Raw genomic sequence first — 27,772 nt, 5'->3', positions numbered from 1 at the left:
TGGCTCTGGAAGGATCATGGCCTAACTTATATTTTAGAGGAAATTCTTTAGCCTTCATTAGGTTCAGAGTTGTTAAATGAGCTTTAGTTAGAGCTTTTTGTAAGTGAGAAAGTTCCTGAACACCCAGAGCTATCTGGGAGATGACACATGGGAGAAACCACACAACGGATGGAAACAGACTCCCAAAACGCATCTTTAATTCAGCTGAAATTTCGGTAAGTGTTCACACAACTGGTCTGAACAGGCTACAAACCAGAGCAGCTCCAAGCCAAAGAGAGGTTAAAGGGTAAGGAGAGCCCTGCAGACCTTTCCCCACCAGCTCCCCCCAAACAATCTGCCACGAGAATGAGCACGACAAGCGGCCTTGACACTGCTGTGATTCCATTCCCAGTCCCTGGAGCTGCTGCAATTTGCACTGATTTTTGAAGAGGGGAGGCTCTGGGCAATGGAAGAGACTTGAGCAGAGCCTAACAGGAGCCTCCAGCCAAGCCAAGCAAACGGGTAACGCTGAGGGAGCGGAAAGCAAAGTCCTGCCCTGCCACAACCATCCAGGCTCCCTAAAGGGTGGCCAAGGCTGGCTTGTGGTTACCTGCCCCACGCTCTGTTGCACAACAGGAGATCCCAACAGCCCCCAGTCTCTGTGGCACCACGGGTTAGGTCACCATTAGGAACATATTTTGCAACCCACATAATAAACACTTTATCCAACTTACTAAAACAAGCCTGGAGGCAAAATGAGTGTAAACACAGGCACAAAACTACTGATATGTGGACAAATACTTGACAGAGTGAGGACCAAAATTTGCCAAGAGTCATTCTGAAAAGCCCATGGCTTTCTAAAACAAGCTTTGCTTTTTATCTTTGGTTTACCAAAGATTATGTGCAGCAGCCAATACAGCATCAAAGCTTAAACCTCAAGTCCCTGCAACCTCCTCCCCATCAAAACATTTCCCATGGTTTTATTAGCACTAACAATGAAGTCAATGGGAGAAGAATCTGGCCAAAGCCAAAACAAAAACCTCACACGCCATATTTTGCACAGAATGAGCAACAGACTTGTGAGAAACACAGTATCACCTAGCAGGAAACCACAGATGTAATATTATATATTACCAGTTCCATCCCCAAGGAAAGGGTGGTAAGAAAAGATTTAATTAAAAAAAAAAAAAAAAGCAAGAGAATAAACAATCCCACCCCTTCTGTTGCCAGGAAAGCCAACACGGGCAGATAAATACACTGAAACACTGTGTGTCTGCAACAGGTACCAAGGAGAGAGATTTAATAAAGGTTGGAAAATCAGCTGGTGATCTGTCGGCAAAACCCCAGCACCTTTCCCCTGAAAATCCGTTTTGAATTGAATAAAGGATGGAGATTCTTTTCCACACCCTCCTTTTGTTGGTGATGGATTTGTAGAAGCATTTTTTGTGTCTTTTATGGCAGCAGCTACATTAAGCTCTAGTTGGGCTTTGGCCGTTCTTATGTTCTCCCTCCCCAAATCCTTCATCCTCATCTTGAGATGAGCTGAACCAGCACAAGATTTACTTTCTTTTGTAAGCACTCCAATGTTTGGAGATTGAATTCCTGCCTATGAATGGGTGTGCCTATGTTATCAACACACACGAGTGAGTGCGTCGCACACTTTTATGTAACTGATTTAAACAACATGAATCAGGAATTCTCCAGCTCAAATTCTTCAGGATCTAGGGAAGCTAAAGGCTGTCTCAGCCACTGCTAAAATGCAGGGAAACAGCTGTGGACTTGGGATGCTACAAGAAGTTTGAATTTTCAGCAAAGTTTGCAGCCTTGCTTGTCCTGGCGATCCCAGTCTGCCGTGACGTCCAAGCTCCCATGTTTACAGTATCCATAGCCAGGAGCTGCTTGATGGAGCTTATACTTGTCTAATTACAGCTTAGCAGCCATAAGCAGAAATCCAAAGTATAAAATCAAACATTTTGGTCAGCTACAGAGCGTAGCTGAACACTGAATCAAGCAATAAAGTGCCTTGTAGTCTCCTCCAACAACTCCTTGCTGTCATGCGCGGTGCCACTGGATGAGAGCAGTGCCACCAGCAGCAGGCTCCGAAATACCAACTTGTCATTCCAAACTTTATTTACAAACTCAGCTACAGAGTTTATTCACGGCAAGAAGTGCTCTGAATTTCTAAATGGCCAAGCTGGACAAAATGGTGGAAGCTTTCCCTTTGAATTTCTAAGGAGTTTACACGCTGCCGGGTTTAGAAATGATGTTTCTTCATGAGAAGAAGACGAGAGGCTGCCTGGGGACGTTGTTTATTAAAGCCTTTTGTTCAATTTACAAATTGAAACAAATAATTGTGGAGACATTTGCAGCTATGGAAAAAACGTGTTTACAAAGTGGAATAAAATACAGACTAAATACATTTGGATTACACTGGATCAAAACATATGAGTTTCTAACACAGCATAAAGGGCGGTCGACACTACGAGGACAGAAGGAAAGGCGCCACTGAGTCATGGATTTTATAACAATCTGGTCACTTGAAAGACTTTGGAGAGTTTTACTCTCAGAGTCCTTAACATGCAAGAGTCTCAGAGACACTCTCAGCAGTGACCAGCCCTTGAGATCACAGACAACCCACGCCAGGGACACCCACCTGCTCTTAACACATGACAGAACCTTCCTAGGAGGTAAGGGAGCTCCCCAAGTTCCAGCTAATATTCCACTGGAATATTTCTTGATGCTTTCCTTGGGTTTGCGTTCAGTCTTCCTCATTTGATCTCACATATAAACCCCAAGTGCATTCAGAAATTGCAAAGCCATCTCATCTCTTCCTCCCTCACACACAACACTGTTCTATACAAAGACATCTGCCTCACTTTAAATGTTTTACACGGTGAGGTAGTCACCTCTTGGAAGATTATTCTGTAGCTTAACCCTGATGTTCTTGGGAAAATATACTCTGGATACTGGATAAATAATTTTGATTGCCAATATACAGAAGAATTTCCTCCCTGTGAGGCTGGTGAGGCCCTGGCACAGGGTACCCAGAGCAGCTGTGGCTGCCCCATCTCTGGAAGTGTCCAAGGCCAGGTTGGACAGACTTGGGATAGCCTGGGATAGTGGAAGGTGAGATGATCTTTAAGGTCCTTCCAACCCAAACCATTCTGGGATCCTGTGATTTGGCACAGAGTAAAGGGAATTGTATCAGAGAGAAATCTCAAAGAGCCCAACCAAGGCAGAGGAATTAGATCAGTGGAAAAATGGCACAAGAGGGATGAAGTGCTGTTCCTAACTGTGAGCTCTCAAAAGCTTATGTAAACAGCAATTTCCTCTAATATCTTAATTAATAGCACGATGACAGAATCAAGCGCTGTCCGTAACGCTGACGGGAATTTCCAATAGAAGAAATCTATCACCATTAAAAGAAGGAACAGAATTAATCAACCAAATTGTTCTCCAGTTTACAAACTCCATGCAAAGGAAAAGAGCCATTACTGGCAGTGGAATACCACGACTAAGGATCTCTTAGTAGCACAGAAGTATTTTCTTAACATCAGTTAAGTATGTTAACCAATATTATATTTAGTTAGCCGAACTCCTCCGGGGATTAAAGGCCCACTGTGCCTAACAAAACTTTGTCTTGAAACAGCCTAGCAAATGTTATTTTAGCACAGAGTATTTGATAGCTAATCGTGCTATAAAACTATAAAATAAAGTTGTGTTTATTGGTACAATTAATCCCTCCATAGCCCACAGGGCTACGAAGGAAAATGGGGGGATGAGGGAGATCAGATCAGGGGGGTGGGGTGAGAAAGGAGGGATTATCAGGAGTAGGGAAGGACCAGGATTCAAGCAGTGGTATGACTTCAGGGAACTATTACTATTATTATTATTATTCCAGTTGTAATCAAGAACACCATCTCCATCTGGGAGTGCCTGAGAGACAAAAAAGGTGAATTAAAAAAAACCTCTCCCCCAGCCACAGCTAAATGTGTCACTGCACAGCAGAACATCCCCACCCCATTCCAACAAATCGATTCCCTAAAATAATGCAAATCACAATTCTTCCCCACTGCCTGACTTTGTCCAAAGCTTTTCCAGCTAGGAACAATCTGGAGGAAAGCATGAGAGGAAAAAATCCCCATTCTGTGATAGAAGAAACATATGCTTGAAATCTAGAGAGCACGTTAATTGTGGTTAGTATGTGAATCAAATTAGGAATGTAAACAACACTAACACTCAGAGCCTATGCAGTGACTTCCTATTTTCATTTTTACAGCATTGGCATTAATAACCAGCTATTGCTTATAGTTGCTAAAGGCTTCTCCTGCACTTCCAACAGAGGTTACTGGATACTAATGGAGAGCAAATGTTTCTAAGCCAGAATGTGCAGTGCCTTCATCTTGAATTAAATAAATAAAGTACCTGAGGACAACAAGGAGAAAAGTCTTGATAAAATACAATATAACAAAATACAATTCTATACCCCTTTGAACTTGTCTGTGTAGGATACGATGAGGGAGGATAGCCAGAAGTTTACTGTGAATCCCTTCAGGATGCCTTTGGGATGGACAGTTTATGTACAAACAGCTATAAATCTCCAGTGATTTATACACCGGTCCAGGAAACCCAGAATCACCTGTGGGGTCATGATCTGTGCCCAGAGTCCAAAGGAATTCAGCCCACAGAGCCCTGGTTGGTTCTCCTAAAGTCACGTCAGCACCAAGGCTGGCAGCACAGCCACTGTCACAGGAGAGAGCCTGTTTCCTCCCATGATTTTTCCAGGAAAAAACCCTTTTCCATAGATTTTGCAACAAATACCACTTGCATTTTTAAGGGGGATTAACCACATATACATAATTTTCTCATCTGTAGGAAACGTCCATAGTTGCAGTGAGAAAAAGGAGAAATTAATGATAAACAGCACATGGTGTGTTTGTGCATTCCTTATCTTAAATTCCAAGCTGGATTAAACACAGGAGAACTCTGCTAACCCCACCTCGTGTCACTGTGTGGAATTTGGGATCATTTCGACTATTCCCGTGGCACAGGCACTTGATGGTCCCAGCCCAAGCAAACATTTTAGGCATTTTATTACTACAGACCAAAAATCAGCCAGACCCCAAACACCCCGCTACGAAACTGGGAGGAGGAACTACAGGTGGCAAAAATAACACACAGACCTGCCAAACCCACGAGATAAGAGTGAGAGAGGCACGATGATCAGCCTGGCAAGTGATAGTCACAGACATTTCAGCATCCTCAGACAGCTGCTGGACTGGCCATGAGCTCAGGTTAATATTCGTATTAAGGAAAAGCTCTTGAGTTCAATTGGGATTAGACAAATGTTGTGTGAGGTGCTGTGCAAGCAAGCAGGGAACAAAAGCTCTTCTCAGGAGAGCATCCTCCTAAATTACAGTATTTGTATTATTACTATAAGAAATTGAAATTACGAACAGTATTCCCAGCACAGCATCTCTGAACACAGAAATGCAGCTTCTCAGCGCTGTTGGGGGCATCAGTCTGTGGATAAAGTCAGTGCTAGCAACAAGTAATATGCAGGAAAAATTGATAGATGGTGACTTTTCTAAAATAAATCATCGTTTGATGGAGTTGTTGCATTAATTCAAAAGATAAAAAAATAAACTCTCAGGATGGAAATAAACACAGTGCTTCCAATGAACCTAATAACATGAAAGTAATGAGTTTGGAAAACAGATGTGGGAAAAGGCAAGGGAAGGCTACAATACACTCCACACAATCTGGGAAGGAATGATAAAAAAATTTACAAGCTGTTTTGAGTCCTGAATAAAAGGGGTAATCAAGGCAGGCTGGGCTCTGAGCGGGACGGGCACAGCATCCTGCAGCAGAGACTAAGCAGAACACCTCACCCTCCCGGACTGTGTGCCCAGGCTTTCCCGTGCTGCTGGAACTCCAGTTCCTGCCTAATTCCTGGTTTTGCAGTCCATAACTCACAGCACTTACTGTAAAGTCTTGTCACCCACTCTTTCCCCCTTATTTGTTTGATGTATGACTTTCTGCTGGGGCAGAAACTGCTTGACAACCGGTGGGGCACGAGGGGAAACTGGGAGAAAAACAAAAATCAACCCAAAATGCAATACAACATCCTGAAGAAATATACCTCCCTGCAAGAGAAAAACCCACAGAGATTATTTCCATGCTGCCCAGTGGCCTCTCCTGTTAATCATGATTTATGAAAACATCTAGGCAAGAGAGCCGTCGGTTCACGGAGGACGTTCCTCCGCACAAAGTGGTTCTCAAAATGGCACTGTGAGAAAACTCCCCTCTGCAGTTGTTTTACTTTTGCCTCCGAAAAGCTTTCAAACTGAACTGCTAAAGTTCAGCCAGCATCTAATTTTAACCGTGAGTTCCAGGAGAGAGTAAAGCTGGTGGGAAGATTACAGAGTTCCTTGAAGCTCTGACCTACAACAGGAAGAGAGTTGTCAGCCTTCATGTCTCTCACTCTAAATCCCAAGGGAAACAACACTGGCAGAATGTTTTATAACACGTTCCCACTGTAAAATTTTGTATTTGAGAAATATGATGCTTGCTCACTCCTTCTCCTAGACCTTTGGTGTGTCAGTAAAAACAGACGACCTTAAATGAGTAATTTTAGTTTTGCCTTTACACCGCAGTTTGGGTACTCAGGGTTCACAGGGCTCTGTTTACAAAATCAGAGAGAACTGATACTACACAAGAGCAACACATGCACCCACACCTTTAAAATATTAGCGAGGAGCTGGCAGCTTGTAGCAATGTAATAAGGCCTTTTTTCTGCCTTCTCAGGTTAACTCTATAACTCAAGAAATACCCCCACGGAAGGCTGCAATCTGGGATTTTCATAAGGAAGGCTGAAAGGCTTCTGTCAAAGGGCCAAAAAGCAGCATCTGCAAAAGAGCTCAGGAAAGAGAAATTAAAAATAAAATAATTGGATTATGATCTCTCAGCTAATGAAATCAGATATACTGTTTTTCTCCGAGTCAGGGGTTTTAGACAATGCACAGTGGTACAAGTCTGGATCCTTCCACATTGCTCCTGCTGCCCAAAAGATCACGATTTCAGGTGTTGCACAACATCAGGAAGGAAACCAGGAATACTGCAAAGAAACTGAAAACGTTTTCATCCTGATGGTAATGAAAGTGTGGTGACAAATAACCAGGAATTGGGCAGGATATGAATAATAAATACGGGAAAACTGCTATTCCAGGAGTAGGTCTTTGAGTACATGGACAGCTGAAGGAATCCAGTCACCCTGGAGCAGCTTAAAAAACAGTTTTTCCCTTCTCCTTGCCTTTCCTCAGCTTTTCAGTCCTTGGGAATGATGCCCTGAGAGCTGAAGGCCAGGGAGGGGAACCAGAGGAACCCCAGAGCCCCAAGCAAACCCACATTCCCTGGCTCCCAACGCAGCACTCGGGATCTGAGCACGGCCGGGTGGGAGCAGCGGCAGGAGCAGCTCCTGAACTTTCTCCTCTCCTCCATTCCTGCAGATAATGAAATCCAGAAACACCATTCTGGGACACAGTTGTTACAGACCTCTTGTTATCTGCTGCTGACCCTCAATTGAGACGTCTCTTAGTCAGGGATGATGATTTTTGAGCTCATGAATAATTAGTTTTGCTGGTTTTAAGGAAAAAAAAAAAAAAGGGTATCTTTTAATCAGAATCTAAATGAAAAAAAATGCTAAAAGCTATTCCTCAACATCTGCCAGTCGAGCATAGATTTAGAAATAAAAATCAAGAGGTATAGACTCATCTCAGGGATTTATGTGTTCAAATCCTCATTTATGGAGATGAGAATGGAAGTGTTAACGTTCGGAGTCTTCTGCTGCATATCCGAGGCATTAGGGTGGCTTAATGAGTCACTGTCTGAAACCAAGAACAAGCTGAAGTTCCTCTCTCATATGCACACACTGAATTTTGTGTATAATTACTCAGTTCTGAGTAACAGCAATTTATTAGCTTTTCCCTTCAAACGGACGAGTTGCTAATGTACAACATGTTGCAAACAGCCAGGGCTCTTTCCAAGGAAAGGCCAGAGTTAGTAGGGACCCAAGCACTGAATGGAACCATGCACTTTATCCCCCCTATTTCTCTATAAAAATATTTTTGAGGTGAACTTAGCGGCTGTGAAAAGCAGATTCTTCTAACCAGGGGATCAATTTCTAAAGGCAAAAGAGTGGTTTGAGAGCCCTGAAAACAGCCTGTACAAATGATCAGCATTTACTTATACAGTGAAATGAAGCACAGCCAAAGGACAGCTCTCACAAAGGAGTAACTGGAGAGCAATCGTGTTGCCTTTGCATTTAACATAAAATATACCATTGCAGCATTGCAGAAAAAGAAAGTTTCTCTGTTGTATTATTCTCCTTAACACAGAGCTGGCTGCCAGGGAAAAAGGGGGAAACGTGGACAGCACAGATACTGTAAGAGGGACACTGTGTGCTAGGTCAGCAGTGTACCCCATTTTGACCTTTTCCAAATAGAGAATAGCAATGAAAAAGTCCCCAGGAGTGGCAGAAGTCACGATATCATGAACTAAACTAACTCCAGGCCAATGCTGTCTTCCCTCATTCCAGGAAGAGAAAAATCAGGAAGATACCGCATAGAAGAAACACTTTGGGATGGGAATGAGAATTTGCAGGGTTCTGTGGAGAAGTTCTTGCAGTGGATAAAGCACACTGAGGGCAGGAGAGGAGCTCAAGCACCCGTTTGCCCTGGCAGCCTGTCCACATTGTCCACTATCCCAGGTTGCTCCAACCTGGCCTCGGACACTTCCAGGGATGGGGCAGCCACAGCTTCTCAGGGAACAATTCCTTCCGTATATCTGATCTAAATCTACCCTCCTTCAGCTCAAGGCCGTTCCCCCTTGTCCTGTCACCGCCTGCCCTATTTAATCCGGATCTTGGGACAATATCCTGGTGCTCCTCCACTCCTGCAGCGGGAGGTACAGCTGGCACAGGCCTGGGGAAGGCAGAGGATGAGGATGAGGAGGAGCAGTGCGACAAGGGCCGGCTCCGAGCCGTGCGCCCTCGGCAGCGGGACCGAGGCACCGCTCCATTCCCAGGCCTGCTTTATTTATCCATTTCTATTTTAATAAGCTGCCTGTTCCCTCGGCCCCGGCGTGCCTCCCTCCCCCCGGAGCCCTGGGTTATGTGAAAATGCGTGTGCCAAGCAGCGGGGGCGTGGTGGGGCTCCTGGCTCGCCGGGCCTCGCTCCTGACGTACTGTGTGGTCAAGGAGCCGGGACTGGGGGGCCTGAACGAGGGCCAAGCCTTGCACTTCAGCTTCCTGACCTGGCAGCCATTCAGAGAGACCCTGCTAAGTGCTATTTCCTAAATACACCAGCTTTTCATAACAATCTTACCACATTGCTTTCCTTTACAAGCTCTCTTAAAAGAGAACTGGACTCCTTCTGGTTAATCTACACAGACTGCATTTGGAAGCCATCAGAAACTGAACTGTAAACAAAACGTTATTAATGTGTTGTAATCTGCCCTCAATGTTCCAGATGAAAAGAAAATGTTTTATAGTTTTGGAGTATACATTTTAATTGCCTTTTAAGAGTGCATATACTTTTAGTGCTCTCTGTTATAAAATTGCAGTATCTGTTTCTTGATAACTGTTGAATGATCTCAGCTATTTTTATTAGGTTTTCTCCCCGACCCTGGTTCCTCCCCCCCCCCCCCCTTCTTTAAGCTACCACCACTGGAAGGCTTTTCCAGACTGTTCCTGATACTAGACTGGCAAAAAGTTCCATGCCTAAGATAAACTCCATTATAAACAACTTCTTTACAACATCCTCTCACTATAAAAACACTCGGATCTAGAAAATTAGTTCTTTAAATGAACTTAGGATCCAGTTACTTTCAGTAAAAATCTGAACTAAATAAGGGCTAAACTGAATTTTCCAGATTTTCGGCCCTTCCCTACTTGGTTTGCTCTTGGTTGTGTCATGGCTGAAGGCGCTTGGCCCGGGAAGGGACACAGGAATTCAGCACTGGAGATGTCACAGCTCTCCCCAGAGCTGGCAGAAGGTGCCTGGCAGTGTCCTAGCCCACCAAATGAAGGTTGGTTCATGGTAAGATCCTGCCTGAGCTGAAAGCCCCAAACTCCTCACAAAGCAATTCCCCCCTGGAAGTGTTGAGCAGAGTTCAGGAGGTTTTGTTGTGCTGTCTTCCCTCAAAGCAGACGCTGCCTTGTACAATAAGGGCTTTCAGTACTTCTGGGATAAATGGGAAAGGGATCAGAGTTACCTGGCAGGCTTTCCAGGTATCTCCTTACTAGAAAAGTACTTGGTAAAATAAATAGAAATCCAGGGTCATAAAACTCACCATGGGGTTTGTTGTTCGTTAAGCTGCAGTTTCAGAAGGTGAGGGGAACCCTTAAAATCCTCCATTTCAGGAAATATCAGGCATCTGGACATCACTGTTACCCTGTTTGTACCAACAAATGTGCTAGGAAAGAACAGCTCAGCTATCCAGTTTTAGCTGTGCACTCCTTAAACCCCAAATCCTGCTCTCCTGGCATTTGGTTCTTACACACCTCCACTATTAATTCCTTTTCAGGGTAATTAACTTTCTCAACAGCCCAAACTTCACCTCCAACTCCTCCTGTGATGTCTCTAACACTTCCCTAATACCTTTTTGACTTGTATTACTTGATAGAACACAGGCCAGGATATTTCGCAGTGGGAACTGCATCCAGTGCCTGGAGAACAACCACTTTCCAGTGTTTTCCTCTTATACAATTAAAATATTTGAAGTGGCAAAGCCCCTCTCTCACGCTGGATTGGGATTCACATCATGCAAGTCAACTGCAGTTTATTGTTGCTCTTTCAAGTTCTTTTTATCTTCAGAATTATCAGAGCCCGTAATTTTTTTTTTAATGTTGTTTTTAAAAACATTTTTCAGTATGCAGATGTGCTTGTGAAGATTAATGGACTGGGAACACTGAAATCTTGTATTAATCAACTACAAGGGAAGGCAACTGCTGAGTAAAATTTTCCATAGTGCTGCACACAGGAGTTTATCCAGAGAGCTCCTTGTCTTGGAGGAGCTTCTGTGAGTTCTGCACTGAGACCAGTCATGGGTGACTCTTCCTGAACTGTTCCCTGAGCACTCAACAAGCCACACTATGGGGAACCCTGTCCAGTGTTTATCACGGTCCCTGCTATCAAAAATAGCTGATTTGTTCCATGTGCCAGTTAATCTTTGGGCTTTTTGATGGGAACCATCCCTCCCTGGAGGATCATCACTCCCAAAGTGCAACTGCACACTGACCTCAGGCCACGGGGTGCAGAGCCATGAGAAACCCCAGCCTCAGGAATCAGCAAAGTTCTCCTCAAAAGGATATTCCACCCCATCACCTGGCAGAGAGAGGCTCACCCCAGAGGGGAACAGACCTGGGGAAGGGGCTGGAGCACCAGGAGAGCCTGAGGGAGCTGGGGGGGCTCAGCCTGGAGAGAAGGAGGCTCGGGGGGGACCTTCTCGCTCCACAACCCAGTGAAAGGACGTTTGGGGCAAGGTGGGGTTCACCTCTTCTCTCAGGTAACAAGCAATGGGGTGAGAGGAAATGGCCTCAAGCGGCACCAGGAGAGGTTTAGGTCGGATATTTGGGAAATTCCTTCACTCTAAGGGCTGTCCAGCCTTGTCACAGCTGCCCAGGGCAGTGGTGGAGACGCCATCCCTGGAGGGATTTAACAGCTGTGTGGATGTGGCACTTGGGGACATGGGTTAGTGGTGGCCTTGGCAGTGCTGGGGAACACTTGGACTCCATGATCTGAGAGGTATTTTCCAATTTAAATTATTCTATGACTCTAAATGCTTTAAATACAGATTATATGGAGCTAAATTTGCTTTCTGTAGTAGGATAATGCAAAGAACCCAACCCCAAACCAGGGACTGAGGGCAGCGTGCGTGCACACATTTCATTAACGGATAGGTTAATTACCCCAATTTTGTTACTAATTGGATCAGTTTAAACCTGCTGCATAGGAAGTCTCTTGGCAGACACAAACATCACCATAATTACAAAAACAACTGGTTTCTCGAGTTACGTAATTCCACCAATTAAGTAATTCCTCCACATGTAAAGCAAACCCAACCAAAGCCATTGGGGTAGTTTTGACTCATTTTCAGCAACGTGCTGCTTCCCAGTGCTTGATGCCTACAAAATCCAGCACCATTCCTCATGGCAATCCTTTCCAAGGGCAGATCCATTCCTGCTGCGTGAAAGGACTCGATGGAATTTGCCAGAGGGAAAACAAGTTCTGTGAGAAGGAAAACCCACCTAAGCTTTCAAGTGCAGCTTTTGGTATAAATCTTTGAGGTTTGGAAGGTTTGATCCCAGTTTGAGGGATACCACCACCCTCGCTTTGAGCCTTTCTCCCTGGGATTGCTACAAAGCAAAGATTTCCTGCAGCAGCACAAGGCTCCAAATAGTTTGGGATTTGCCAAAACCAGAGAGAGTTGGATATCTCACAAGAAAAGCTGGGTTTTACTGATCATGTTAAATAGTTTGTCAAGGCAGACTGTGGTGAGTGATAAAGCTGCTGGCCTGTGATCAGTTCTCCTCTCACCAGCAGGTACTACTCAGGTCAACTGAAATTATTAAATCAACAGAAATTACTATCTGGAATAAATGTGAGTAAATTGATTCTATGAAAACAAAAGGCAAAACCAATTTTGTTTTTTACTTTTTAGCTTCCTAAACAAAATAGAAATTCTGTAATTCTTTAGAAAATTAAAAACCACAAATAAATCTCTATTTTTTCATGACTGACATTTGCTATTCAAACCTCAGGGACCTCCTCAGTAAGTATTTCCAAGGCTTGTGCTCCTGACAAGTTGCCTGTTAATACTGATTGAACAGTTCCTATAGGCAGCAGGAGTCCTCAAGTGTTTCCTTCTAGAAGGAAACTGCTGAGCTTGATATGAAACCAACAAAAATTATATTTAGCTGCTCCCTGTACCACACAGTTTTATCTCCAGGGAGTTTCTGCCATCACATCTCTAATAGGAGATTTCATGTGAAGTTCTGGAAGTCAAATAATGTCCCACCTACCAATACATTAACAGAGATCAAAATTAAGAGTCTCCCTTCCCCTACATATAATAATACTGAATGTTCATCTGCTGAAAAAAAGCAGGTAAATTAAAAACCATTGCAGTTTGTAAAAGAGCACAGCTTGGGAAATAACCTTTGGAGCCACTGGAGAAACTCAGAGTTCAATCAACTTTATTTCCAGTACAAAAGCAATTAGATTTTTCCCATCAGAAATCAGATAAAGTAGTAAATTAGGATTTGCTGGTGATGGGAATTCTTAACTTGTGGCATAAATAGAATTGCCTTATTATTATTTTCGGCTATGACCATCTATCTAAACCTCCATTCCAAGAACAATTTGTGAGAAAAAAGCTGCATCACAGAGTTATCACGATATCGACATTTAATTTGAGTTTTCCTCCTTCTTTTTAAGCAAAAGTTACTTTAATTAAGCTTTAAACAACAATAAACCCACAAGAACCAACAGATCTGGCTGCTGTTCCATTCACCCAAGACTCCAACTGCACTGAGAAATCTTATTTAAACAACTCCCAAACCATTTGCATCCCTGCTATCCTCAGAAGGCTACAAATATTTTTGTGTGTTCAACCAGTGCTGAGAAATCAAAGTTGCCCAATGTCCTGGTTCCAGAAGGAGAAGTTCTTCCTTGAGCCATGGCCATGGAAAATGCTGAGTGTTGGATCCAAAGCCAACAGCTCCTGCTCCTTCCCAGGAGCCCACGGCACCCAAATCCCCCTTTCTGGAGCAGCCACCACTGGGAAGGTCACGTTGTAAAGCCACTCCATTAAAACAGTAATTCAAGAGTAAACATTAACTTGCAATTTTTCCTTAGGTCTTTCTTACTTCCAGTTGGTACCATTCCTCCCAGACCAAGCTGCACCTTATGGATCTGCATGTTTATCTTGATGAAAAATCTTTAACTTCTCAGTTTTCAAGGCAAGAACAGCCACGTCCTTCCATTCAGACAGACCCTGCTCCCTGTTCTCCCAGCTCCCACAGCATTGTGGCTGCAGCAATCACATGTTATCCATATTATTTGTCACTGACAGAAGTACACTGGGACAGGGAAGAACTGCCATGAGAAAGGAAATGAACTTTTCCACGCTTTAATGAATGGGAACTTTTATTCTGTACGAAGAAGACCAAAGATAAAACTCCAGGTACAGCCTGGTAAACATTATCTAGCAGGTGGGCTCTTGCAAACACTCTGGAGAGTCTTGATTGCTTGAATTTCAATCCTTATTCCTCATTAAGGTTTTCAGAAAATGCAAACAACAAACAATTTCTTAAAAAAGAAACCAATGCACAGAGCTGCGTCAGGGAAAGCTGTCAACTGGCCCCACTCCATGGGAATTAATGCAAAGGCATTGATTTGTTCTAGGCTAATGATAAGGGCTCTTGGTTTAATTTTAGGAGAAGAACTTTCATTTTCTGACTGGCAACCAGAGCTATTTATTACACAACCAGAAAGCCAAAGTTCAGCTTTGCAAGTGACTAATCAAAGCCAAGCCCTCTCCGTAGGAGAGGAGGGAAAACAAGTCAGGAATGGTCAACAGCAGTTTGTTAAAATGAAACCCAACTTCTGCCTCACACCCCCTGCCTCCTGCCCACCCTGGAGCAGCTCCACCAGGATTTCAAGCCAGTACTGAAGACAGTTTTCCAGAGGAATGAAAATCACAGCAATTCCAGGGATCACCCAGATCCTACACGGAACACAAACCTTTTTCACAGCAACAGGAAACACAAAAAAGAAGAGAAATTCAAATAAAACCACACCAATGCTGTCAGAAAGACAACAGGAAGACAAGGGAGTTCAACAACAAATTGCTGCTGGTATTCTTGCTCCTTATCTCAGAGGAATCCTGGAGGATAATGAACATCCCCTCCAAGTGCCACAGCATCCACCCGAGTGCTGGCATGGATACACGAGCGTGGATACAACTGTTTATCCCATTTCCTGGCCCGGAATTGTGTGTCTGAGCACTAACTGTAATATTTGGCACTTAGTCCTCTGCGTTCAAAGAGTTAAGCTATGTCCTATAAAGATAAAAATCTCCACTTTTATTACTTTGTATGGCTCCTACCAAACGAGGATCCAGCTGTAATTGTAACATTCTAAGCTCGGAAGGTGCCAAGTTTTACTAACTATAATTTAACTGGTCCAGCTGATGCAGTCCAAATTCTTGTTTGGATAATCAGCCTTTGTTTAAATATGGACTTAAAAAAAAAAAAAAAAAAAAGGAAAGAAAGACAGAAAGAAAGAAAGCCCAGGCCAGCATTAGCCTCCAGGCATGTCATGTGAGCTGATTACCCTGCAGCAGTAGCAGACACTCATGCACAAGAGGAGGATTATTTTGCCAGAATTACTGTTACGGTAACACAGAATCAGAGCTTCTCTCCCCCCAGCCCCCACCCTTTTTCTTTTCTTCTCTTTTTTTTTTTTTTTCCTCCCCCCCCTCCACAATTCACAAGTCTTCTTTCCAAGTTCAAATGAAGTTTAAAGGTGAAAAGGGCAAGAAAGTTTCATGACTGGCTGTTGAAAGAGGGAGAAATAACCAGGGTCTCCAAGTTTGCGTTTACTAAAAGCTCAACAATTTTGTATTTTGCTGCAATTCATAACTGCACAAATCCCTTTTGTTGGGTCTGTTTGGACTGAAATTAAACACTTGTTAATAATTTATAACTTAATATCATTAGAAAATAATAATAACTGTCAAGCAACTACAGTCAATACATAAAGCAAATTGAGTGGCTCGTTAGATTATTTGTCAGAGCAACCATTTTTATATATTTTAGCTTATTTCTACTGCAAAGAGTGGTTAAAGAGCCACCCAGCTTGCTTGGAAATCATTTCTCCACCAGCTGGGAGCAATTCCCAAATTGCTGCACCTCACCCACATCCAAGTGATGCTGGCTCACTTTAAAAGCACTCCAGCCTGACTCCAGGAGGTGCCTTAAAAGTGCTGGAGGAGGGATGGCCAAAGCCCTTTGCTGCTCACTGACCAAAAATGCATCCCACACTGCCCATGCTTTGCTCTAAATTTGACATCTGCATGGAAGCAAAACAGTGGCCAACAAACCACCTGTCAAAATGAGGCATTTATGAAAAGAAAATTCTTAATTCTATTTGTTGGTCAAGGACCTGAGCTGCACAAAGCACAAGGGCCAGCACGAAGCTGGTGCTGCCTTCCCCAGAGCTGAGTGCAAACAGAAGAAATACTTGTGTGTGTGTGTGAGGGATTTTGGGAAGTAAAACTCACTTGTAAAATCTCACAGGCTGTGGTTCTTCTTTGGAATCCACGAGTGTGGCTTTTTGGAAAAATAGATAGAAACACAGAATCCCAGAGCAGTTTGGGTTGGAAGGACCTTAAAGCTCATCCAGTTCTACCCCCTGCCATGGGCAGGGACACCTTCCACTAGCCCAGGGTGCTCCAAGCTCTGTCCAGCCTGGCCTTGGACACTTCCAAGGATCCAGGGGCAGCCACAGCTGCTCTGGGAAACCTCTGCCAGAATTCCTTCTCAATATCCCATCCAACCCCACTCTCTTTCAGTTTGACATCAAAGCTCATCAGACATCTGACCTATTTTAACACTTTTCTCTCTGTGTGAGCACCTGTGGCAATTCTATTGTTGTTGCATATTAATCTGTGAAGTTGAAAACACAGCATTTAAGTATACTAAACAAGCAAGTTCAGATTAAAAAAATTAATCTGAGGCAGTCTGCCCCGATCCTGAGCTCGTGTAAACTGATTTAAGTCAGTGGTGCCAGAAGAACTGGCATTAGTCAGGGCTCTACTCTTGTTTTCATCTATTTCTCTGATATGATTTCTAATGTACTTACTGACTAAGTCTTTTCTTTTATTCCTTTCAAACTCCTTCTCCTTCTCTTGACTTTGTCTCTTCTGTCCCCTCTGCCTGCAGACTGAAAGCTGAACAGACACATCCAGAGAGAGCCATCTCCCCCCACCTTTTCCTCTCTCAGCTCTTCCCTTCCTCACCCTGCCCTGTTTTCTTCCCAGGATTTCTTGTCTTATATTCCTGGAATATTTCAAGGAAGCAGAGAAAGCTCCAAACATTGCAGGTTATTTACAGCACAACAGTTCTCAAAATATTATTTAATTTACTGAAGCTGAGGAGCTGGCCAGTGTCCTCATGTACAAACAGGCTTTGGGGTCCTTTAAAGTGACCATGCAAATAAAAAAGGCAATAAAAGAAATGGTATTTTATTCAATTTATTTTTGAAGTCTTCCATGCTTCTCCCCAATATCAAATGGTGCCTACAGAGGAACCAGAAGATTCCACTCTGATTAGTGACAGTAGGTCCTTATGAGTTGTAATTAACTCTTTTAATTCTTCAATCATTAGTTAAATGTGGAAGGCTCCCTTTTTTTTGAAGGGAATGTTCACATTGGAAAAAATATAGGAATCGATAAAATTGATCTACAACATATTTTTACTTGAGAAAGGATTACAAGGTTGAATCTTAGCATTATATACTTAAAACCATTTCTTGTTCCACTGCCTTTACAGTTCCAAAAAAAATGTACATTTTGGAGACAAAGGCCTTTATCCTCTTAAGTGCTGTGGATTTCATGCCAATCTCCCAATATAAAGCAGACTTCAGACTTAGACCCAAGAGAAATGGTCTCGGAAAGATTAGATTTTCCACCACAAAATAAAACCCTTGTGTGGGGAACCACACCAGCTCCAACACCTCCTTCCTCCTAAGTACTTGTCTGACAGGGAGAAACACCCCCAGCCCATCCCAGGCCCCCTCCTCCAAATTGAAGTGGTTTGATTATTCCTCTGCTCTTGTGCCAGCCAGTCTTAACACATGTAAAATTTCCAGAATTGTCACATTTACCTGAATATCCACAGATTCTTTTAGTTTTTTTTTTTTTTAAATTATTCTGTATTATTTTGCAACACAGAGTAAGTTTGCTCTCAATATTATTGTACAAAGTTAATTCTCACTGGTGATGGGAAATAGACAAATTCAGTGTAAGTGGCACATGATGAACATAATGATGAAAAAGTCTTTTAAATCAGCAAGATATTTTTAAGAGTTGCCCATCAAAGGTGTGCACCTTTAATAGGAACAGTATATTATATGGAATTAATGATGCCAAGTACCTGGCAGCTCCATAAATACAAGAGCAAGCTTTCTTAAACTTCTCATGGGGTAGAAAGGTATTTTATCAATCATCTCCATATTAGAAAACACAGATTTTTCAGGATATTTCAAACCCCATTGCCAGTAACAAAGTAGGACAAGCAGGGAAAGGAGAGAAATACAGATTCAATACAATGTAGCTTCTGAGGATTAAATTTTAACACCACCAAAGCCACACAGGAAAGAATGAATTCAAGAATCAGAAGATTAAAACTGCATGTAGTCAGCTTGGGATTGGTGAGCTACAGATGGAAACTTTCTTGACAACACACAGTTTAAATTCTAGTTAGGATATTCTGAGATTAAATGCTCCTACGATTCTTGAGTACATCACTTTTTTTCCTACTGGCTACTGTGATACAAAAGACATCTCCTGCAAACATAGAACTGGTAAAAAAAAAGTGCAAGTAAAAGCCATTTAGGTTTCCAGCAAAGACATCAAAGCAAACCAGCTAATGGACATCCAGGGTAGTCAAATCACTCCTGCAAAATCCATTAGTTACTAAAAGTTCTGGAGGGCTCAGTTTTTACAGTAAAACCTGTAAAAACTCAGTATCCAGTTTCTCTGTTGGGACACTGAGGTGTGAAGATCCAAACGATGCTGGAACTGAACTTGTATATTTGAACCTTTTGAACTCCAGCTGCCCTTCATAAATTACTTTACCACCGGCTTTAACACGTTCCCAACCCACCGTGCAAGAAAAGGGAGGAATCATTAAAAAAACCTGGAAATGGAACTGAACTTTCTAACACTTCCAGTGGAATTTGCCTTGGTTCAAAAGACAAGCACCTATGGCAAGGCTGGGGGATGAGGAAAAGCTTCCAGATAGTGCAGTGAAATAACATCTGGTTTCACACTATGAAAACAGAGTGGCCAATCCCCCTCCCCAACCCCAAAGCCAGTGGAAGTGAATGGAAATGGCCCCATACAGGAACAAGCAGTTGCTCCTTTCCATCTGGAAACGCTGTCAGATGGAAGCAAATTCCACCAAATTCCCAACTGGTACAAGAACTTCATCTTGCACCTCAGAACGGGACGTGCTGCCCTGGATGGACACGACTTTGGGATGCAGGGGGTCCTCACCACACCCCATCCACAGGGAGACAGAGATTCACCCTTCCCTTGAGGGAAGCTCAAATGTTTAGAGTTTAGAAACTAATCCAACTTCAAGACAACGGCAATAAAGATTCTTAATTAATTTTAAGGTGAATTAAACTGCAGACAGCAGCTCAGGAGCTCAAACACAACGTTTCCTGCTTTCCATGGGAAATGAGCACAGGGAGCAGGTCCCTCCTCATTATTTTTCAGACTATCACTGTGTTTATAGACAGTCAGTCACTGGGATTTCGGGGGAAAATGAAGGCTTTAAGTCCAGAAGAATGGTAAGGCTGGTTCCCAAACAGGACAGCACATTATCCTAACCAAACCAGATATTCCTTTCTCCTACCCCTTCCCTGCCTGCAGAGAGCTCAGCATCCAAAGCAGCAATACAGAATCCAAACCTCCACAGGAACTCTTCAGCCCCAGTCCTGCCAGCATAAGGAGTTTCTTTGGGTACAGGAAAGTCACCAATTTTTTTATTTTCCATCTGAGATTTGTCATTTCCAAATGAGGAAGCTGCCCATCTTAGAGGAATGTGCTTTCAAGAGGTCACCTAATATAAAAATACTGCTTTTCTCTTTGGATTATGATGTTATCACATTATATCTGGACACTGCATTTCACTTTCTCTTTAAAATGATCTTGCTAAGCAGCAAAGGGACACAGCAGCTCCCATTTACAGGTCACCTCAGGTCTCCTGAACAAACTATGCCCCAGGGTTTTAGTGAAACTCAGGAATTCCAAAAGCAAAGCACATTGCCCTTAGCACACAAAATGCGTCTGATTCGCAGAATGACACAAATGTACAAGAAAAAAAAAGGATGTCTGATTATTTTTTGTAATGGATGGCTTTCAGATGGGCAGAACACACTTAGGCATTTCTTAAAGCCTCAGACCACGGGTGATTTCCAACAAAGGCCTTGTGTGAAGTGCTGCTGGCTTATCACAAAGACTTGGAAAAAGAATTTTCAGGGGTTGAACTCTGAGTTTTAACCCTGGACAAAGAATCAGATGCTGCCAAGTGTGTGCTCCTTAGTCCTGTGGTGCTGCCACAGCTCTTGAATCCTTCAGATTGATGAATTTGTGTGAAATTATTTGACATTTCAAAAGAAAATAAATAAAAAAGGAAAACGACACAACTTTCTGAGTAAAGTCCATGGCACAGTTTGCCTGTTTAAGGAATAAGATACATGAAATCTTAATAAATGTGGGCTTGCAATTTATGGAATTACCACTTCCATTAATTACGACTCCTAGTGAGACATTACAGTGGACCACGTGGACAGTCCAACCCAGATGAATGAACACAGATGTTAAAAATGATCACTAGAGCTCACGTAACTTAACCTGTTTTACTTCCCACTTGCACGAAGAAAAACTTGTGGCTTCTCCTTCCCTCTCCCCCAGCACAGACTGGCTTTCTTTCCGTGGCTTCCCCGCTTGGAAATGAGCCACGGATCATTTACAGACTTCCGAGGTTCGGTGGGGCACTTTCTGAGGATCCCTTCAGAAAATGGGACCACATTTCAAAGCAGAGGGACGCAGGTAGGAGCCTTCAAAAAACAGGCCAGCAGCCAGAGTGGTCATCAGTAATTTTTGTTTAAATGTATTAACATCATAATTTAGAGCATTCACATAATCCAAGTATCCCCCCACCGTGCACGGGGATCTGCAGTCATTACATCTCACCAGCCAGAAAGGATTCACATTTCTGACATTAAACAAACAGTAGACAAGGCCCCAAACCCAAATCACAGCAACAACCCCCCTTTGCCAAACCCAATCCCACGGAATTCAGGAAGCAGAGGTATATCCGAGCTCTTATCCCTGGGAGCTCAGTGGTTTGGGACTCCCAAGCAGCGTCAGTAGGTAAATGCCCAGGCTGATCTCCTCTAAGAGCCACGGCTTCATCTGCTGGGAGGCCTTACAAACCAGCAGAGATCAGTCCTCCTGATGCAAATGTTAAGTCATAAGAATAACATTACATAATGTACAACGAAATGTTAATTGACGAGGCTCAGGTCAAGGCCTGGATGTGCTACAACGCACCAGCCCCACGACGAGAGGGCACAAATGAACGAGACAGTTCTCACAACACTTCTGCCTGTTAGGCTATTTTTGGTTTATAAATTTTGTTTCACTCATTGATAATCTTACAGACAAGGAAAACCATGCTGCTGGGGAAGGACTAAATCACACCAAAAGAGCTAAGGTTTTTAGATGAAACAAGAAGCTGATTACACATGCACTGAGTATGCCAGTCACTAAGCGTTTCTGGATTGCAGGGATAAGATACTCTCTTTGCTTATTACTGCCTCCTTGATCCAAAGAGATTTAAGCAACTGTTTTCAATTAGATGTTTTTAAGCTAGTAAAACTACATCCATAAAGACATATTTATAGAACAACTTAAAACGAGAAGAATTAAAATGACTACAAAACTGATGAATTCCATTCCCCCACCAACCCCCTCCCCACCCCGAATCATTTACTGACCATTAACGAGCAAAAAGCACTGCAATTTTAAGAATTAATCCAGTGTTGCAAAATTAAATCAGATACACTAGGAGGGATAATGACAAACTGGTGGCTCCAGCGTTGTCAGTTTGCGGGTGATACAAGTTCAAGTCGTCTGTGCTAGTGGCCACTCTGTTGGAACAAACATGAACATAAAAGGGAACATTAAAAGTGCAGCAGCACCAATCAATTCTGTCACTGAGGATGCGGGCTCAGAAGTGGCAGAGGGTAAATATTGCATTTTAGAAAGGAGCTGCCCAGTTCCGTGACTGCGAGACCTCAGCGCACGGAAATAAAGGAAGAGGCAGCACTGGAAGTAAATGAGAGGGAGAGGATCCTCATTTCCCTCTAAATTCCAGAGCACAAGAGCCTGGCAGTGTGGCTTTGCCACACATGACTGCTTTCAGCCCCGGGAACCCATGAGGAATATTCTGAGAGCTCCAGGAACAAAACCGAGCTTTGATAGTTCTCATCCGACAGCTGCTTAAACAAAATTTGCCTAAAACGCTCTGCAGCATGTGACTGGAAATATTTGCAGGATGAGTCGCCTCATCTCTGGCACTGGAGAACACAGAGCCATGGCAGAGGTTTGGGATGGCCAGAGCCACAAGCAGGGACACCCTCAGCTCTGCCAAAGCCAGCACTGATCAGCTGCTCACTGACATCTCTATTTTATACCTGACTGGCCCACGCTGGAGACAAAATAACTCATAAGGAAAGCCCCACTCCAGCCCTGCCCCCTCCTGCTGCTAAATCCATCTGAAGAAGCTCGAGGCATCCTAAATTTTATCTTCCCTAAACTTCCCTACAAGCTCAATTTGTTCCTACCTAAGCACATCATGAAAACACTTAAAAGCACATTAACAGTGGAGTGACTGGGAGATTCAAATACATCACTTAAACATACATATTTTATACATTTAATACCATCCAGAATCAGGCCATAAATACAAATGGATGTTACAAACCATGACCCAGAGTCTCAGTCTGTCACTGTGGCCTTGGCCTGGGCACCCGGGGTGATGGGTGCTGTGCCCTGGACCTGGGAATCTCAGGGAAGCACAAGAGACATTTTGTTTGCCTTTTTTTTTTTAAATTAAGGCCCTGCAGTTTACATTTGCTCCACGTGCTGAAGAAGCACATGCAACATGAGGAAATTTTAGCAATTATTTTGTGTGATTGAACCTGGCGTTACACACAGGGTCTGTTTTTAAGGAAACTCTTCAGCCCTGAAGTAAGGAAGTGCTCTTTGGCTATGCAGCACCTTGCCTGTCCCCAGAAACGTGGGATAAAAACATATTTGGGAATAAAGGGAAGGAGACAGGGAGGATTCAAGTAGTGACATAACCTGTGCAATTGCAGGCTGGTTTTTGTTCCATGATGTTCAAGAAACAGCTGCAGTGAGGAATTCATCCCTTAAATCTCTGCATTGACCCTGCACAGCCCAAACCTATTGGATAGGCAGATCCTCACACACCTACTGGAATCACTTCACACATCCAGATGAGCCACGGGATCATCCAGGTTGGAAAGGACCTCCAGGATCATGGAGTCCAACCATAAGAGGCATAATTACATCTGACTCCCCCTTTTGAATTAATGTGTCTCTGACCCTCTGACTTCTAATTGGGTTTGATCATGCTTAGAATGTGTTAAGAAACAAGATTAAAAGCATTCCATTTTTGTTTATGGGAAATTCAGGAATGACCAGGCCAATCCAATGCCTTTTATTCACCAAGTGTCTTTCTGCAGAGTAAAGGATGGCTGGTGTGAGCAAAAGTTGCAGGATAAAAGGAAAAGCCAAGTTTCATACAATTATATCCAGATTGGCAGAGCAAATCTATGAGATAGAAGTGAACATAAAAGCAAGTGAAGTAACACGGACAGAGAGGCAGCAAACAACCTTGCCTAAGGCACAACACTAATGCCAGACTAACTTCAAAGCAGCCACTGAACCAGCACAGGTGACAAACAATCTGCATAAAAATAAGTCTAAAGCAGCACCAGCTCCTTTTCCTTCCCTTAGTCCCTTCTGCTCTTGCTCATTTAAACTCTTTTTTTAAATTTTAGACATGGAACAATGTATATAAACAAGAATGCAGCATTTTGGCTACAAGTTTCCTCAAATAAACTCTGCTACGAGAAGCCCACCACATCAGAAGCTTTATTCTGCCTATTTCTTTTTGTTTTGTTAATTGTAATTTATAATGAACCTCTTCCCCAGTAAGCTGACTCAGGGAAAAACCACTCTGAAAGGCATCAGCTACTGATGAATTGTTTTTATTTATTAAGTTAGAGAAACAAACCCACAGTGGTTCTCAGCGCTGCAACTTGCAGCAGAACCCACAAGCTTGGAGGCAGAAAGCGTGAAAGTCAGAGCTCTGCTCTGAACAGCTCCTCCATTTAGTTACTGGGGGGCTGAAATTCCAGAGAAAAGGGTTTTTTCCCTCTCTCTTAACCTAAAGATTTGGTCCTTTGAGCAGCTGCTTTGGACTTAAGAAAGCACCACAAAAGCCACTGCCTTTAGTGCATTAAAAACTGAAATAATGGGTATTAAGCAGAAGTAGCTTTTATACACCCTGATATTTGAGAGGTTCAGCCTGCACAGGGCTTTGCTGAAAGAAGAGTGGATGGAAGAATAGAGTTAAGAAAAGCATTTAATCCTGCTGAGTTCCAAAGACCTTTGGATTTTGCTTTTAAGTTTTAGCACACAAGAGATTCACGTTTTACTTTCCCTCAGGATTTGAGACTGAGGACACTGAGGAGAATCTCTCGATTTTGGACACCCCTTGGTCCTGGGACATCACACCAAGTAAGGTGGGGTTCCCTTGCTGGGATTTCTTCCCTTAAACATGCAGTTGGTGAAGAAATTAATAATTTTCAATAATAACACTTCGGGATTCCCTTATTTAAGACAGAATCCTCTTTGAATAGTGATATTTTATATCATGAGCCTCTACCTTTGGCCATCAGCTCTTCTTCTGCTCACCCACTCACCACTGTTTTATTCAATCTCACACAACTTTCATGGAAAGAACCAAAATACCCTAAAATTTGCACATGCAATCAAAAGGAAACTTATTCACATAGTTAGGACATGCTTTTTCATGCACTGCTGGTTACTGGAAAGTTTAACTTTTGTTAGAGGATAGAAATAAAACAGAAACAGGAAAGTGGATATTTGTCTAACTTATTTCAAGTGTACATATTTTGGGTAATTTTATTTTTTCCCTGTGACACAGAATAGAGACTTTTCTTGGAGACTGTAATAGCCCTCAGCGTGTTTTCCACCAAGAATGCAAAAAAGAAACACTTTTGCTGAAGAAGTCACGGAAACTGGTAAATTGAAGACACAAGCCCTCATTGAAAACCTATAATTTTTTAATTAAATTTACATGTCAGTGGATCTTTTGAGCTTGGCCTGTGTGTTTGTTATAATGTACGTTTCTCGTGCTTTTTCCCATGGGTATTTCTGCACTATTTCCAAACCGGGATTACTCAAGTTGAAGTGTGATAAAGGGCACATTATAGTTATATTAAGCAAAATAGGGAGGAGAAAGCTTTTCCATAGTCCAAAGAAAGCTGTTCTCCAAGCCTCATTTCTGGTAACAAGCAGAGCAAGGCAACCACTCAGCTAGAAACTGCTGCCATCAAATCAACGCTTTGTCTTGAGAAAGGGGGGATTTATTCCATCCTATTCTGTTTTCTGCTGAAAAATAAAGGTTGTTTGCTTCAAAACCGTTAAGTCTTGCTCTGGGGTATCATGGAAAGCATGTTGTGAGCAGCAAAACAGGAGGGGAAAGCTCCATGTTGTGCACTGGTGTAAATGTCTGATCGTGTTTGGAGGAGCTGCAGAGGAGGGGATTTGTGGACGCAGTTTGGGTTCCCTGCTCTTCCCAGCGGTTTCACAGCCGTGTTGCTCCTCTTCACAGCTCCCCTGAAAGATGCAGGGACTTGCACGGTGCCTGGCCCAAATCAGGAGGACTTGTCAACAGTGCTGCAGCCACAGAGATGGGCAGCAGCTGGATGGGGAAGGGAAGGGAAGGGAAGGGAAGGGAAGGGAAGGGAAAGGAAGGGAAGGGAAGGGAAGGGAAGGGAAGGGAAGGGAAGGGAAGGGAAGGGAAGGGAAGGGAAGGGAAGGGAAGGGAAGGGAAGGGAAGGGAAGGGAAGGGAAGGGAAGGGAAGGGAAGGGAAGGGAAGGGAAGGGAAGGGAAGGGAAGGGAAGGGAAGGGAAGGGAAGGGAAGGGAAGGGAAAGGAAAGGAAAGGAAAGGAAAGGAAAGGAGGGCACGTCAGCTCAGAGCGGCAGAAAAGCTTTTTCACAGCAGCTATTTGCAACCCTCCAAGGAGCTACAGAGCCTGCCCATTAAAACCCTGTTAAAACACTTCTGATGTTGTCAGCAGTGGAGAGCTGAAATAGCACAGTGATCACTGAGATACTATCTGCCTCAAGCAGTTCAGTGGTACTGTCAATAATATGAGCAAGAAGGTACAAGATGAGCAACAAACTAATTCCTGCATCAAAATTTCATAAACTCCCTCAGCTGGTAAACACTAGAGATGTGGGTAAACACAGGCCAGCCAATAAACCACCCAGAAAAGATGACCTCTGGAATCTTTCCCAAAAGCTTTGAACCTTTAAGTTAATTTACACTTTGACAGCAAAGCAGAGTGATGGTGAGGGGAAGGCAAGAGGGATGAGGTGATGCCTCTCCCATCAGTGCTCCCGAGCTGCTTCTCAGCTCCACATTCCTGACAGTGCCCAAGGAAAAACCACAGCACCACTTTTATGCATACACCCTTCCAAATATCCCAGGCTACAGTTTCTCCCTACTTTCCTCTGCTTTGATTTTTGATTGATCTTCAGTACTAATTCCTTGGGATAATTTTTGCAAGTATATTCTTACCAGGTAGGAAAACTTGCCACTTCTAGAGGAAAGCGACACCTTGCTTGAAAATAGACCTCCTGATGTGCCAGGGTACTAAAACTGTGAGTAATGACAGCAGAATCATCTACTTCTCTGCTACTCTGCTCGTAAGTGCTACTCGCAGTGAGTAATGGCTGGAGAAACAGGGCCAAGGTGAAGTTATTTATAAATACAGTAGCCACTGAGTAAGAGCTTAGCTATGAATTCACTGCTCTGGCTACAATTTCGTGAGAAAATGAACACAGCCAGCTTTTGGTTTTCCAGTTTTAAAAGCTATACACCCACTGTAAAGTGGCAAAAACAATTCAGGAAGGATCGGGATGGTTATTTATAAAGCAACCATGATGGAGATCGTGTGCACCTCAGCTGAATGCAGGGTAAGCAGAGATGCTTTAACTCCTTAGGTGCTTCCTCAGGATGGCTGTGGCAGGCAGGGAAACCCTTAGACTTGACTTCCACCAGTCTCAGATGCTTTCCCCTTTTTATGCAATAAATACCCACTGCAGAGAGCCAAAAGCCAGAGCTTGCTGCAAATCAAGCAAAGAATTAGACTGCCACCTGCTCAGCAGTGCTGGGTTTAGGGGTCAGAATATCCCTCCACTTCTTAATAGGAAGGGACTGTGCTGGGGGTCTCAGAGCAAACTCCTGTCAGGGGCACCCTGGATCTGCACAGATCCAGCATGCTGAGGAATACTTTTGAATTGTTTCTGTCAGCCCAGAATGAAGCAAAGGAATAATAACATTAAAAAAAAAAGAGGACTGGGAAAACACTGGGATAACAGGATCAAGCTCACCACTCTTCTGAAGTTCCTGCACAGGAACACGTGATTTCCCAGTGCACCCTGCAGAATAAATGGATATTTTCCAACTCCCACATTACAGGTCATGACTTCCTGGTGCTAATTTGGATTCTGCTGAGGAACTTTTTATCGACTGGAGTTCAGAGAGCAAGGCACAGCTAGAGACTTTGGGCTTGGCACTGTGTGTTTGAA

The 27,772-nt window shown here is 43.3% G+C and overlaps 1 protein-coding gene across 10 annotated transcripts in view; it reads right to left on the bottom strand.

Annotated features, from left to right (window-relative positions):
• The window catches only part of BCAS3 (BCAS3 microtubule associated cell migration factor), a 300,310-nt gene that overhangs the window by 77,100 nt on the left and 195,438 nt on the right, over positions 1 to 27,772 (bottom strand). Inside the window, exon 24 of one of the 10 annotated variants that reach the window (XM_032129579.1) lies at positions 20,914 to 21,986. The exons of the other annotated variants lie outside the window; for them this stretch is intronic. Within the exon in view, the coding sequence (XP_031985470.1) occupies positions 21,961 to 21,986 (26 nt within the window). The 3' untranslated portion in view covers positions 20,914 to 21,960. Of the gene's footprint in view, positions 1 to 20,913; positions 21,987 to 27,772 lie in introns of those variants that run through there. 10 annotated transcript variants of the gene reach the window in all.

This window comes from Corvus moneduloides, chromosome 20, assembly GCF_009650955.1.
Source record: "Corvus moneduloides isolate bCorMon1 chromosome 20, bCorMon1.pri, whole genome shotgun sequence".
NCBI lineage: Eukaryota > Metazoa > Chordata > Aves > Passeriformes > Corvidae > Corvus > Corvus moneduloides.
The sequence above is the reverse complement of the archived record's forward strand: the minus strand, read 5'-3'. Positions and strand labels throughout refer to the sequence as shown.